This window comes from Oncorhynchus clarkii, chromosome 13, assembly GCF_045791955.1.
Source record: "Oncorhynchus clarkii lewisi isolate Uvic-CL-2024 chromosome 13, UVic_Ocla_1.0, whole genome shotgun sequence".
In the NCBI taxonomy this organism is placed as follows: Eukaryota; Metazoa; Chordata; class Actinopteri; order Salmoniformes; family Salmonidae; genus Oncorhynchus; species Oncorhynchus clarkii.
In genome coordinates this window covers 5,646,855-5,662,518 of record NC_092159.1, presented here as the reverse complement: position 1 = coordinate 5,662,518, position 15,664 = coordinate 5,646,855, and the positions used below count along the sequence as shown (strand labels likewise).

The following is a 15,664-nucleotide window of genomic DNA, read 5'->3' as shown; positions in this document are numbered from 1 at the left end:
TTTCTTTCTTTCTTTCTTTACTATTTTCTACATTGTAGAATAATAGTGAAGACATCAAAACTATGGAATAACACACATGGAATCATGCAGTAACCAAAAACATTTTAAACAAATCAAAACATATTTTAGATTCTTCAAAGTAGCCACCCTTTGCCTTGATGACAGATTTTCACACTCTTGGCATTCTCTCAACCAGCTTCATGAGGTAGTCACCTGGAATGCATTTCAATTAACAGGTGTGCCTTGTTAAAAGTACATTTGTGTAATTTCTTTCCTTCTTAATGAGTTTGATGCCAATTGTGTTATGACAAGGTAGGGGGGGGGGGGGGGGTATACAGAAGATAGCCCTATTTGGTACAAGACCAAGTCCATATTATGGCAAGAACAACTCAAATAAGCAAAAAATAAATGGCAGTCCATCATTACTTTGAGACATGAAAGTCAGTCAATCCGCTAAATTTCAGGGACTTTGAAAGTTTCTTCAAGTGCAGTCGCAAAAACCATCAAGCGCTATGATAAAACTGACTCTCATGAGGACCGCCACAGGAACGGAAGACCCAGAAGTAACTCTGCTGCTGAGGACAAGTTCATTAGAATTACCAGCCTCAGAAGTTGCAGCCCAGATAAATGCTTCAAACTTTAAGTAACAGACACATCTCAACATCAACTGTGCTGAGGAGACTGCATACATCAGGCCTTCGTGGTCGAATTGCTGCAAAGAAATCGGAGGCACATTAAACCGTCATGGCAACCAAAGCATTCTGCAGCGATACACCATCCATTTTTTTACATTTATTTAACCATTATTTAAACTAGGCAAGTCAGTTAAAGAACAAATTCTTATTTATAATGACCGCCTACCCCGGCCAAACCCTAACCCAGACTACGCTGGGCCAATTGTGCGTCGCCCTATGGGACTCCCAATCACGGCCGGTTGTGATACAGCCTGGAATAAAACCAGGGTCTGTAGTGACGCCTCTAGCACTGAGATGCAATGCCTTTGACCGATGTGCCACTCAAGAGCCCTATCCGGGTTGCGCTTAGTGGGACTATCATTTGTTTTTAAACTGGACAATGATCCAACAGTGCTCAGGATATGTGGGAACTCCTTCAAGACTGTTGGAAAAGCATTCCAGGTGAAGCTGGTTGAGAGAATGCCAAGAGTGTGCAAAGCTGGGCAAAGGGTGGCTACTTAAAAAAAAAAAATCCCAAATATATTTTGATTTGTTTAACACTTTTTGCTTACTAAATGATTCCATATGTGTTATTTCGTAGTTGTGGTTTGTCTTCACTATTATTCTACAATGTAGGAAATAGACAACAACAATAAAGAAAAACCCAAGAATGAGTAGTTGTGTGCATAATGTTTAACTGGTACTGTATATAAACTGAGTCAGGGTCTCAACTTACTCTTGAGAATTAGAAAAGTACCATTTCTAAGTGTGTTTTTTTGTTCAGCAGCATTTTTTCTCTTGTTCAAAAGTACCCAATTGTCATACTCGAGTAAAAGTAAAGATACCATAATAGAAAGTTATTCAAGTAAAAGTGAAAGACAGCCAGTAAAATACTAATTGAGTAAAAGTCTAAAAGTATTTGGTTTTAAATATACTTAAGTATCAAAAGTAAAAAATTACTTACAATTAATTTGGTAAAGCAAAGCAGACGGCACCAAATGTCCAGATAGCCAGGGGCCACTCCAACACTCAGAGATTATTTACAGATAGCCAGGGGCCACTCCAACACTCAGAGATTATTTACAGATAGCCAGGGGCACACTCCAACACTCAGAGATTATTTACAGATAGCCAGGGGCCACTCCAACACTCAGAGATTATTTACAGATAGCCAGGGGCCCACTCCAACACTCAGAGATTATTTACAGATAGCCAGGGGCCCACTCCAACACTCAGAGATTATTTACAGATAGCCAGGGGCCCACTCCAACACTCAGAGATTATTTACAGATAGCCAGGGGCACACTCCAACACTCAGACATTATTTACAGATAGCCAGGGGCACACTCCAACACTCAGAGATTATTTACAGATAGCCAGGGGCACACTCCAACACTCAGAGATTATTTACAGATAGCCAGGGGCACACTCCAACACTCAGAGATTATTTACAGATAGCCAGCGGCACACTCCAACACTCAGAGATGATTTACAGATAGCCAGGGGCACACTCCAACACTCAGAGATTATTTACAGATAGCCAGGGGCACACTCCAACACTCAGAGATTATTTACAGATAGCCAGGGGCACACTCCAACACTCAGAGATTATTTACAAAAGATGCATTTGTGTTTAATGAATCCGTCAAGCCTGAGACAGTAGGGATGACTACATGTTCTCTTGATAAGTGCATGAATTTAACTATTTTCCTGTCCTGCTATGCAATCCAAATGTAATGAGTACTTTTTGGTGTCAGGGAAACTGCATGGAAGCTAAAGTACAATATTTTCTTTAGGAATGTAGTGAAGTAAAAAAGTTGTCAAAAATATAAATAATACCCCAAAAAACAACTTAAAACACTTTAAAGTATTTTGACTGAAGTACTTTACACCCCTGGTTGTCAGTCCCAATGTTAGATAAAAATGTTTTATTGCAAAGTAAGGTAGTCTACCCAGCTATCGAACCCTTGTAATAGGCCTAATCATCACCAAATTAACAACCCGGACACAGGGCATGTGCTCAGCCCCTGACCTCCACGAGGCCCTGACCTCCTGCGGCCCCTGACCTCCTGGGGCCCCTGACCTCCTGGGGGGCCCCATTGATTTCATTAGTCACTCCCACACATATCACTAAAACGTTCTGCCTGCGAGGAGGGGAGGTGCCCCCTGACCAAATCTCGCGTGTGTCCCCCAAAAGGCCAGAGGAAGAACTGACTACTAAACTACCAAAGCACTCATGCAAATATTCTTATGCAACGCGATGTGCTCATCGTCCAATCTGAGCTGTCAAGAAAACATGGCCACACTAACTAACCACAATATACACCCTCAAATCGCCTACACCACCTATACAACACACCGCTTTTGTTGCACAAATAAACTGCCAAATACTGTCAGACGAACTACTAGTCTATCGAAATCATCCAAGTTTCAGGAATTAAAAGCTTTGCCTATGTTAAAAAATCGCAGTAATTTGTATTAGTTTTTATGTCGCGGTAGCCTAAAAACCCAGATGTCCTATGTGTTTAGTTGACCGCATTCTGTCCGTTCCGCTTACCTCTGCCATGATCACCTCCCTCCTCCTACACCAGGAACCATCCTCCTCTCCGCTCTCTCCCTCTCTCTGCAGTGTCGGTATTCCCCCAGCAGTACTAAACCACCGGTATCAGCAGCACTGAACCGTAGCACAGAGATGCAGCTAGTAAGGGAGCTACTATCGGTAGGCTGTTCCCGAATGACAGACAAGCAGAATGCCGTGCTTCAGTCCGGTGCGTGGAACGGCAGTGGAATTCCGAAGGGACGTGTGGTCTGTTCCTTTTCGGGTGAAGTTGCGAGACACGAGGAGGGCAGCAACCGTGAAATCCGCATAGGACAACCAACGGCATGGCACACTCACGCGCCCACTCACACACGCACGCATGGCAGGTACTCGTACACACAGTTGAGAGAGGGAGCGCGAGGGGGCGGGATGGGGGTGGATACTGGGTAGTGGGTAGCGTGCAGTCAGCGTTTAACCCATGCTCCTCCGATGCAGAATCAGTGTGTGAGTGAGGTTGCTAGGTATGACAACCACATCTCACAGTCATAGTAAGTCAACAAAGATAGGAAGTTCACAAAGCAAGTTTATTGATGTCATAGTAAGGAAATAAACCTCTGCACCTGTGATGGATTCTCTGTACAACTGTGTGTGTTAGGGAAGAGTGGAATTTATTATAGTGTGATTAGAGAGCTGTGTGTGTGTGTGTGTGTGTGTGTGTCAGCTCAAGTCTGTTCCTCTGCAGACTCATCCAACAGCACACACAGAGAATCCACTAAGCCTTCCATTAGAATATACACCTGGAAGAGAAAGACAGACAGAGAGAGACACAGAAAGGGAAAGAGAGGGGGGATAAAGGAAGAGACAGAGGGGGGGAGAGAGAGAGAAAGGAAGAGAGAGAGAGGAAGGAAGAGAGGGAGAAAGGAAGAGAGTGACAGAGAGAGAGAGAGAAAGGAAGAGAGAGAGAGAAAGGAAGAGAGAGAGAGGAAGAGAGGGAGAAAGGGAGAGAGCGACAGAGAGAGAGAGAAAGGAAGAGAAAGAAAGGAAGAGAGAGAGAGGAAGGAAGAGAGAGAGGGAGAAAGAGAGAGAGAGAGAAAGGAAGAGAGAGAGAGAAAGGAAGAGAGCGAGAGAGGAAGGAAGAGAGTAAGAAAGAGAGAGTGACAGACAGAGAGAGAAAGGAAGAGAGAGAGAAAGGAAGCAAGAGAGAGAGAGGAAGGAAGAGAGGGAGAAAGAGAGAGAGCGACAAAGAGAGAGAGGAAGAGAGAGAGAGAAAGGAAGAGAGGGAGAAAGAGAGAGAGGAAGGAAGAGAGAGAGGGAGAAAGAGAGAAAGGAAGAGAGAGAGAAAGGAAGAGAGGGAGAAAGAGAGAGAGTGACAAAGAGAGAGAAAGGAAGGAAGAGAGAGAGAGAAAGGAAGAGAGAGAGAGAGAGAGGAAGGAAGAGAGGGAGAAAGAGAGAGTGAGACAGAGAGAGAAAGGAAGAGAGAGAGAGGAAGGAAGAGAGAGAGAGAAAGGAAGAGAGAGAGAGAAAGGAAGAGTGACAGACAGAGAGAGAAAGGAAGAGAGAGAGAGAAAGGAAGAGAGAGAGAGAGAAAGGAAGAGGGAGAAAGAGAGAGAGCGACAGACAGAGAGGGGGGGGGGATAACAGCAATGTTAGTAAGCGATGTCGGATAAATTATTATGGTTATTACAAAAGTACTAATATTACACTAGTAGTGTCTATAGTACAGATCTACAGTAGAGACTGTTTAGAGGTCCTGGTAGTGTCTATAGTACAGATCTACAGTAGAGACTGTTTAGAGGTCCTGGTAGTGTCTATAGTACAGATCTACAGTAGAGACTGTTTAGAGGTCCTGGTAGTATAGTATAGTACAGCAGATCTACAGTAGAGTCTGTTTAGAGGTCCTGGTAGTGTCTATAGTACAGATCTACAGTAGAGACTGTTTAGTGGTCCTGGCAGTATAGTATAGTGTACTAGCCTGTTGGTGCAGTTGTCTCCTGTATTTGTCCTGTAGTTCAGGCTCTACAGTAGAGTCAGTGTGGTGGTCCTGGTAGTCACTCTCAGGGCTGGTTGTGGTGGAGGAGGGCTCTCTGCCTGGTTCTTTACCAGGCTTACCTCCAGGACGCTTGTCCCCTACCGCCACCTCCTCACGACCCTTCTTCTTACTGCCCGGACGCTCCTGGAAGAGAGCACAGGAGGCTGCTGAGGGAGGACGGCTCTTAATAACGGCCGGAACGGAGGCAAATGGAATGTCATCAAACACCAGGAAACCATGGAAACCATGTGTTTGATCTATTTGATACCATTCCACTTACGGTGCATTCGGGAAGTCTTCAGAGCCCTTGACTCCTTCCACATTTTGTTACGTTACAGCCTTATTCTAAAATGGATTGAATATTTTTTCCCCTAATCGATCTACACAATACTCCATAATGACACATTTTTGCAAATGTATTACAAATGAAAAACTGAAATATCACATTTGCATAAGTATTCAGACCCTTTAAAATCAGTACTTTGTTGAAGCACCTTTGGCAGCGATTACAGACTTGAGTCTTCTTGGGTATGACGCTACAAACTTGGCACACCTGTATTTGGGGAGTGTCTCCCATTCTTCTCTGGAGATCCTCTCAAGCTCTTTCAGGTTGGATGGGAAGCGTCGCTGCACTGCTGTTTTCAGATCTCTCCAGAAATGTTTTATCAGGTTCAAGTCCAAGCTCTGGCTGGGCCACTCAATGATATTCAGAGACTTATCCCAAAGCCACTCCTACGTTATCTTGGCTGTGTGCTTAGGGTTGTTGTCCTGTTGGAAGGTGAACCTTTGCAGCAGTCTGAAGTCCTGAGCGTTCTGGAGCAGGTTTTCATCAAGAATCTCTGTATTTTGCTCTGTTAATCATTCCCTCCATCCGGACTAGTCTCCCAGTCCTTGCCGCTGAAAAACATCCCCACAGCATGATGCTGCCACCACCATGCTTCACTGTAGGGATGGTGCCAGGTTTCCTCCAGACGTGATGCTTGGCATTCAGGCCAAAGAGTTCAATCTTGGTTTCATCAGACCAGACAACTTTTGTTTCTCATGGTCTGAGAGTCTTTAGGTGTCTTTTCGCAAAGTGGGCTGTCAAATGCTTTTTACTGAGGAGTGGCTATCGTTTGGCCACTATCATGACTCTCCTGCCTCAGATCAGCTTGGCAAATGGCTGACGTTGACCAGACCCCTCTCATCACCCACAGAAGAGGAGGGAGGGAGGGGGGCGGTTTTAACAACTTAACTCTCTGTAAATTAGGTAGGAGGGGAATCTCCCTTTTTCTCTTTAGTATTGGTAAAGAAACGTCCCTTTCGTCTACAGAATACTTTTCCCGCCAAAACTGTAACGTCCGAAAGAAAGTGAATATTGGAACAATATTTCTAAGATATGAATGTTAAGAATGGTCAGTGGGGATCTAAAGACTAATCATGTCATAGTGCTTTTCATTTTGTGATGTTATTAAAAACTCTGTGAACCAAATACTGTAACTTAGGAACGAACCCCCTTTTGGCTGTCAAGTTTCCATCCAATACATTGTGAATACAATATGAAGAACGATGAAAATAGTGTTGTTAAGATAGGAATGTGATTTTGTTTTTCTAATAGGATAATGTTTTTTCATGTCCTCTGCACATTAAATAGCCACGGCCCGAATGAGGTCAGAAGAGCGGATCAGTGTGATGGAACCACCCTTTCCGACCAGAGTGCTTACAATGACTCGCTAAGAATTAACATACCAGACGAAAATACGCAAGACCGTGAACCACACGTTGAAATGGTTAGAAACGTTGAAACTCTCAACAAGAGGTGAAGAAAATGAACTCACCGGACCAGGACCCTGGCAGTCTGCAGCTGCGCGTGTAAAGTGAGTTTGGAACTCTGACTATCTACCCGAGGAAAAGAGGATAAGTTCACCTCAGACAATTACTGGTGAATCATTGAAGCCACAGACAACTAATAAAGAGGACATTGTAACCTCTGGTGGACAATCAGAACCTTACACCCCCGGGTGAGCCCACCGAAACTACTAATAAAGAGGACATTGTAACCTCTGGTGGACAATCAGAACCTTACACCCCCGGGTGAGCCCACCGAAACTACTTTCTGAGAGGGCTTGGTCCTGACCGAGATAGACCACGAACGAAGGCATTCAACACGTAAATGCATTGATTCTTTTCTTATTCCAAACGGGCGGTGGTTCGTGTGCAAAGTATATGATTCATGTGAAATGAGTCCTAGAACGTGTCCACGATAAGTGTCCTTTTCCTCTCTGTCTCTCTGTCCCTCTCTCCATCTTATTGTAACAAGCCGTCATATCTTGTCAGTCCACTAGGGACCTCTGTCTCATGTCAGTGTGTATGTTGTTCTGTGTTATTATTTAGTTAGCTAGTAAATAAATAATTAAATCCATTTGTGTAGTGTCACGGCTCCTCCTCTGCAGTGCAGGGGGCGGTTCCTCCTGCAGGCAGAGGAGGGTCGTTAGTGATTGGAGTCACCTGGGCTCAAGGTATTTAAACTACTGCTTCACTAATCTCTCTCTCTCTCTCTCTCTGCTCCTCCAGGTATGAACCTGTTTCGATTGTTCTTTTGTAGTTTTGCATAGTTTTCACTCAGTCATTCACACACACAGATTCACACATCCCTGCACTTTACATTATTATTATTATTACACTTTACATACACCTCACATTATGATACTTCCACACCTCATACCTTCTTCTTAGTTTACAGTTAATGGTTTTGTTTACAATAAAGAACATGTTTTTAATTGGCCTATACCTGTTGTTCGCGTCCCCTCATTTTAGCCACAGGCTATGAGCCGGCCTGTGACAGTAGTATTGAATAATGAGCTTAGGCTGGGGTTCTTGCAGATCCAAGAAGGTTGCGACCGATCAGAATGAGACTGATATGAGGTAATTATTAATAAGTGACGGTTATCGATATATCATTTATATCTTCTAGAGTTTAATTCGGGAGATGGTAACTCGTTAAACAACTTCTTCCATGATGCCCCAAATTCCTAATGAGTTAATTGTTACATGATTCATTTAATCGGGTAACAATTAAATAAATAACAGTCATCAGATTATTTAAAGTCAAGTCACAACACCACTCTACCATAAAGGCCTGATCGGTGGAGTGCTGCAGAGATGAATGTCCTTCTGGAAGGTTCTCCCATCTCCACAGAGGAACTCTGGAGCTCTGTCAGAGTGACCATTGGCTGTTGGTCACCTGCCTGACCAAGGCCCTTCTCCCCCGATTGCTCAGAGCGGCCAGTTATAGAGCGAGAGAGAAAGAGAGTTAGAGAGAAAGACAAAGAGAGAGAGAGAGAAAGAGAGAGTTAGAGAGAATGAACCCAAGTGGGGAGAGAGAGAGATAAAGAAAGACCAACAGAAAGAGAGAGAGAGAGATAAAGACAGACAGAAAGAGAGATAGATAGATAGAGAGAGAGAGATAAAGACAGACAGAAAGAGAGAGAGATAGAGAGAGAGAGAGAGATAAAGACAGACAGAAAGAGAGAGAGATAGAGAGAGATAGAGAGAGAGAGAGAGAGAGAGAGATAAAGACAGACAGAAAGAGAGAGAGTGTCTTTGTGATTGTGATATTTCTGCCGTATGTGCTGTTTATAGTTGTTGGTGTACAGATGGACATGCCTCTAGCTGTGTGTGTGTGTGTGTGTGTGTGTGTGTGTGTGTGTGTGTGTGTGTGCATGCCGCCTACATGCGTGTAGTGTGTGTGGCCGGTACAGGTGTCATAATTCACAACCTGGACACACAGTTTGAGAGCAGATGCACATTTTCACACAGTGTTCGGTTACCATGGCACCTGGTGACAAATAAACTGTTGCTAACCTATGACTCAACTATTCATCAGAGAGATGGAGAGAGAGGAGTGAGAGGGAAGGAGGGAGAGAAAGAGAGGAGGGAGAGAGAAGGAGAAAGAGAAAGAGAGGAGGGAGAGAGGAGGAAGAGAAAGAGAGGAGGGAGAGAGAAGGAGGAAGAGAAAGAGAGGAGGGAGAGAGAGTGAGGAGAAAGATGAGAGAGACAGGCAGACAGACAAGCAGACAGACAGGAAGGCAGAAAGACAGACAGACATACAGACATACAGATAGGCAGACATACAGGCAGTCAGGCAGACAAACATACAGACAGACAGCTGTTTGCTGCCATCTGGTGTTGGTATCAACCCTGTTTCTGGAGAGAAAACCTCCTGTAGGTTTTAACTTAAAATCATCCCTGAAAACCTACAGGAGGTGAAAACCTAGGAGGGTATCTCTCCAGGAACAGGGTTTTAGATAAAACCTACAGGAGGGTATCTCTCCAGGAACAGGGTTGGAGATAAAACATACAGGAGGGTTTCTCTCCAGGAACAGGGTTGGAGAGCCCTGATCTAGACACTAGAGGTCCGAAGGAATTGGATAGGTATAAATCCCTTCACCCCACTCTCTGATTGGATAGGTATAAATCACCCCACTCTCTGATTGGATAGGTATAAATCATCTGGTAATAGTTCCACCCCACTCTCTGATTGGATAAGTATAAACCATCTGGTAATAGCTACACCCTACTCTCTGATTGGATAGGTATAAATCATCTGGTAATAGCTCCACCCCACTCTCTGATTGGATAGAATATTAATCATCTGGTAATAGCTCCACCCCACTCTCTGATTGGATAGGTATAAATCATCTGGTAATAGCTCCACCCCACTCTCTGATTGGATAGAATATTAATCATCTGGTAATAGCTCCACCCCACTCTCTGATTGGATAGGTATAAATCATCTGGTAATAGCTCCAACCACTCTCTGATAGACTAGGAGTTACACTATATTACTAACACCTATATGATCCTTTCAGATATACATTGTGTCTCTGGTTGGGAATAGAGCTTGATACACAAAGTGACTAGGGGGTAGGAGGTTAGGGGGTAAGAGGTTAGGAGGGAAGGGGGCAGGAGGCTAGGAGGGAGGAGGTTAGGGGGCAGGAGGTTAGGGGGCAGGAGGTTAGGGATGATTTGGGGATTTATTTTTTAGATTAGGTGAGTTCCTCACCTCCACTGGTTTCTCCTTCACAGCAGGCTTGGCTGCTCCCTTCTTCTCCTCCTTCTCTTTGACGCTCCCTCCCTTCTTCTCCTCCTTCAGGGGTGCTCCTGCCTTCTTCTCCTCCTTCAGGGGTGCTCCTGCCTTCTTCTCAAACTTCTCCTCTTTCTTCATCTTTCCCCCTGGAGAGGAATGGGTTGATAGTGGGTTGTAGTGGTAGACAGGCTAATAGTGGGTTGTAGTGGTAGACAGGCTGATAGTGGGTTGTAGTGGTAGACAGGCTGATACTGGGTTGTAGTGGTAGACAGGCTGATACTGGGTTGTAGTGGTAGACAGGCTGATAGTGGGTTGTAGTGGTAGACAGGCTGATACTGGGTTGTAGTGGTAGACAGGCTGATAGTGGGTTGTAGTGGTAGACAGGCTGATAGTGGGTTGTAGTGGTAGACAGGCTGATATTGGGTTGGTGGTCCTGTGTGTTAGACTCACAGCTGTGGTGGTGGTCCTGTGTGTTAGACTCACAGCTGTGGTGGTGGTCCTGTGTGTGTTAGACTCACAGCTGTGGTGGTTGTCCTGTGTGTTAGACTCACAGCTGTGGTGGTGGTCCTGTGTGTTAGACTCACAGCTGTGGTGGTGGTCCTGTGTGTGTTAGACTCACAGCTGTGGTGGTTGTCCTGTGTGTTAGACTCACAGCTGTGGTGGTGGTCCTGTGTGTTAGACTCACAGCTGTGGTGGTGGTCCTGTGTGTTAGACTCACAGCTGTGGTGGTGGTCCTGTGTGTTAGACTCACAGCTGTGGTGGTGGTCCTGTGTGTTAGACTCACAGCTGTGGTGGTGGTCCTGTGTGTTAGACTCACAGCTGTGGTGGTGGTCCTGTGTGTGTTAGACTCACAGCTGTGGTGGTGGTCCTGTGTGTATTAGACTCACAGCTGTGGTGGTGGTCCTGTGTGTTAGACTCACAGCTGTGGTGGTGGTCCTGTGTGTTAGACTCACAGCTGTGGTGGTGGTCCTGTGTGTGTTCCCCCCATGTGTCTGTCTCAGGGAGACCCAGTAGATGTCTGAGCCACAGAGCTGCACTGACCAGACCGTCCAACAGCTCTCTCCACAGCTGCAACCTGCAGGGGTTAACACTCACACACACACACACACACACACACACACACACACACACACACACACACACACACACACACACACACACACACACACACACACACACACACACACACACACACGCACACACACTTTTTTAAATAATCAACTGCACTATTGATCAATTTCTGTGGTATCCTTTCATTCTTTAGTTTCCCCATCAATATTCCCTCTTCTCTTTTCTCCACACCGGTGCTCCCTCCCTCCCTCCCTCCCTCCCTCCCTCCCCTTCCTTCCCTCCTCTTCCCTCCCTCCCTCCCTCCCTCCTCTTCCCTCCCTGCCCCCTCCCTCCCTCCCCTTCCCTCCCTCCTCTTCCGTCCCTCCCTCCCTCCCTCCCTCCCTCCCTCCCTCCCTCCCTCCCTCCCTCCCTCCCTCCCTCCCTCCCTCCCTCCTCTTCCCTCCCTCCCTCCCTCCCTCCCTTTCCCTCCCTCCTCTTCCCTCCCTCCCTCCCTCCCTGCCTCCCTCCCTCCCTCTCTCCACCCCTCCCTCCCTCCCTCTTCCCTCCCTCCCTCCCTCTTCCCTCCCTCCCTTCTCCTCACCCTATAGCGTTGAGTGGTAGTGGCGTGTGTTGTGTGAGTGGATGGGTGAGCTCCAGGAGGAGGGTGTTATAGAGGCTCAGAGCCCCCTCTCTGGTGAGCCTCTCCTGGGGTCCATCCTGCTCCCCGTCCCCCTGGGGCAGAGCCAGCACTGCCTGGAGAGGGGAACAGAGAGGAGAGAGGAGAGGAGGGTTAGGTCTTAGATCCACTACTCAGGGGCCTTGTTGTTAGTGTCCCTCCGGAGATCGGAAGGTTAGGGGTTCCATCCCCGGTCGAGACTCTGTGAATGTGACCTGATGCATCTCTGCTGTGCACGTGAGGTGTGTGTGTGTGTGTGTGTGTACCTGTCGTAGTGTAGACACAGAGAGGTCCCAGGCTGTTTCTCTGTCTTCTCCTATTTCTGCGGTCACCTGCTGCCACAGGCTCTTCAGCGCCTCCACTGTCTCATAACGGTACTGCAGCTAGGACCGAGATGGACCAACAGTATACTGTTACAAACACAGTATGGGCCAGTCGTGTGTGTGAGTGTGTGTGTGTGTGTGTGTGTGTCACTAAACAACCCAACAGAAAGAGGAAGGTGTTATTCAGAAATCAGCTAGAACCATGAATGAACCTAACTCATCGTCATCATAGTAATCACTGAGTCTTTGTCCTTCTGTCTGTCTGTCTGTCTGTTTTTACATATCGAGAGAGAATCCATTCATGTTCAAAGACAAGAGCCACGATGACACATAATTATAGTAATGGCTGATAATGTTGATAATGACCGTGGCTGAAATGTCATCCTATTCCCTATATATAGCGTGTCCAGCCACTCTGCCTAAAGAGTGTGTGAAAAAAACCTATCCCCTATATATAGCGTGTCCACCCACTCTGCCTAGAGAGTGTGTGAAAACACCTATCCCCTATATATAGCGTGTCCACCCACTCTGCCTAGAGAGTGTGTGAAAACACCTATCCCCTATATATAGCGTGTCCACCCACTCTGCCTAGAGAGTGTGTGAAAACACCTATCCCCTATATACAGCATGTCCACCCACTCTGCCTAGAGAGGGTGTGAAAACACCTATCCCCTATATACAGCATGTCCAGCCACTCTGCCTAGAGAGGGTGTGAAAACACCTATCCCCTATATACAGCATGTCCACCCACTCTGCCTAGAGAGGGTGTGAAAACACCTATCCCCTATATACAGCGTGTCCACCCACTCTGCCTAGAGAGGGTGTGAAAACACCTATCCCCTATATACAGCATGTCCAGCCACTCTGCCTAGAGACTGTGTGAAAACACCTATCCCCTATATACAGCGTGTCCAGCCACTCTGCCTAGAGACTGTGTGAAAACACCTATCCCCTATATACAGCGTGTCCAGCCACTCTGCCTAGAGAGCGTGTGAAAACACCTATCCCCTATATACAGCATGTCCAGCCACTCTGCCTAGAGAGGGTGTGGAAACACCTATCCCCTATATACAGCATGTCCAGCCACTCTGCCTAGAGAGTGTGTGAAAACACCTATCCCCTATATACAGCGTGTCCACCCACTCTGCCTAGAGAGTGTGTGAAAACACCTATCCCCTATATACAGCGTGTCCACCCACTCTGCCTAGAGAGTGTGTGGAAACACCTATCCCCTATATACAGCGTGTCCACCCACTCTGCCTAGAGAGTGTGTGAAAACACCTATCCCCTATATATAGCGTGTCCACCCACTCTGCCTAGAGAGTGTGTGAAAACACCTATCCCCTATATACAGCATGTCCACCCACTCTGCCTAGAGAGTGTGTGAAAACACCTATCCCCTATATACAGCGTGTCCACCCACTCTGCCTAGAGAGTGTGTGAAAACACCTATCCCCTATATACAGCGTGTCCACCCACTCTGCCTAGAGAGTGTGTGAAAACACCTATCCCCTATATACAGCGTGTCCACCCACTCTGCCTAGAGAGGGTGTGAAAACACCTATCCCCTATATACAGCGTGTCCACCCACTCTGCCTAGAGAGGGTGTGAAAACACCTATCCCCTATATACAGCGTGTCCACCCACTCTGCCTAGAGAGTGTGTGAATACACCTCAAAATCAAATCAAATTTTATTTGTCACATACACATGGTTAGCAGATGTTAATGCGAGTGTAGCGAAATGCTTGTGCTTCTAGTTCCGACAATGCAGTAATAACAAGTAATCTAACTAACAATTCCAAAACTACTGTCTTGTACACAGTGTAAGGGGATAAAGAATATGTACATAAGGATATATGAATGAGTGATGGTACAGAGCAGCATAGGCAAGATACAGTAGATGGTATCGGGTACAGTATGTACAAATGAGATGAGTATGTAAACAAAGTGGCATAGTATAGTATAAAGTGGCTAGTGATACATGTATTACATAAGGATACCGTCGATGATATAGAGTACAGTATATACGTATGCATATGAGATGAATAATGTAGGGTAAGTAACATTTATATAAGGTAGCATTGTTTAAAGTGGCTAGTGATATATTTACATCATTTCCCATCAATTCCCATTATTAAAGTGGCTGGAGTTGAGTCAGTGTCAGTGTGTTGGCAGCAGCCACTCAGTGTTAGTGGTGGCTGTTTAACAGTCTGATGGCCTTGAGATAGAAGCTGTTTTTCAGTCTCTCGGTCCCAGCTTTGATGCACCTGTACTGACCTCGCCTTCTGGATGATAGCGGGGTGAACAGGCAGTGGCTCACACCTATCCCCTATATACAGCGTGTCCACCCACTCTGCCTAGAGACTGTGTGAAAACACCTATCCCCTATATACAGCGTGTCCACCCACTCTGCCTAGAGAGTGTGTGAATACACCTATCCCCTATATACAGCGTGTCCACCCACTCTGCCTAGAGACTGTGTGAAAACACCTATCCCCTATATACAGCGTGTCCACCCACTCTGCCTAGAGAGTGTGTGAATACACCTATCCCCTATATACAGCGTGTCCACCCACTCTACCTAGAGACTGTGTGAAAACACCTATCCCCTATATACAGCGTGTCCACCCACTCTGCCTAGAGAGTGTGTGAAAACACCTATCCCCTATATATAGCGTGTCCACCCACTCTGCCTAGAGAGTGTGTGAAAACACCTATCCCCTATATACAGCGTGTCCACCCACTCTGCCTAGAGAGTGTGTGAAAACACCTATCCCCTATATACAGCGTGTCCACCCACTCTGCCTAGAGAGTGTGTGAAAACACCTATCCCCTATATACAGCGTGTCCACCCACTCTGCCTAGAGAGTGTGTGAAAACACCTATCCCCTATATACAGCGTGTCCACCCACTCTGCCTAGAGAGTGTGTGAAAACACCTATCCCCTATATACAGCGTGTCCACCCACTCTGCCTAGAGACTGTGTGAAAACACCTATCCCCTATATACAGCGTGTCCAGCCACTCTGCCTAGAGAGTGTGTGAAAACACCTATCCCCTATATACAGCGTGTCCACCCACTCTGCCTAGAGAGTGTGTGAAAACACCTATCCCCTATATACAGCGTGTCCAGCCACTCTGCCTAGAGAGTGTGTGAAAACACCTATCCCCTATATACAGCGTGTCCAGCCACTCTGCCTAGAGAGTGTGTGAAAACACCTATCCCCTATATACAGCGTGTCCACCCACTCTGCCTAGAGACTGTGTGAAAACACCTATCCCCTATATACAGCGTGTCCAGCCAC

General features: G+C 46.3%; 1 protein-coding gene across 1 annotated transcript in view; it reads right to left on the bottom strand.

Moving 5' to 3' along the window:
- Positions 1-3,791: 3,791 nt before the first annotated feature.
- LOC139424203 (MYCBP-associated protein-like) overlaps positions 3,792-15,664 on the bottom strand; it is a 46,468-nt gene continuing 34,595 nt past the window's right edge. The window contains exons 13-18 of the mRNA XM_071175882.1: positions 12,303-12,419; positions 11,962-12,113; positions 11,264-11,385; positions 10,287-10,456; positions 5,186-5,386; positions 3,792-4,010 (exon numbers count right to left, since the gene is read on the bottom strand). Of these exons, the coding sequence (XP_071031983.1) occupies positions 3,936-4,010; positions 5,186-5,386; positions 10,287-10,456; positions 11,264-11,385; positions 11,962-12,113; positions 12,303-12,419 (837 nt within the window). The 3' untranslated portion in view covers positions 3,792-3,935. The remainder of the gene's footprint in view (positions 4,011-5,185; positions 5,387-10,286; positions 10,457-11,263; positions 11,386-11,961; positions 12,114-12,302; positions 12,420-15,664) is intronic.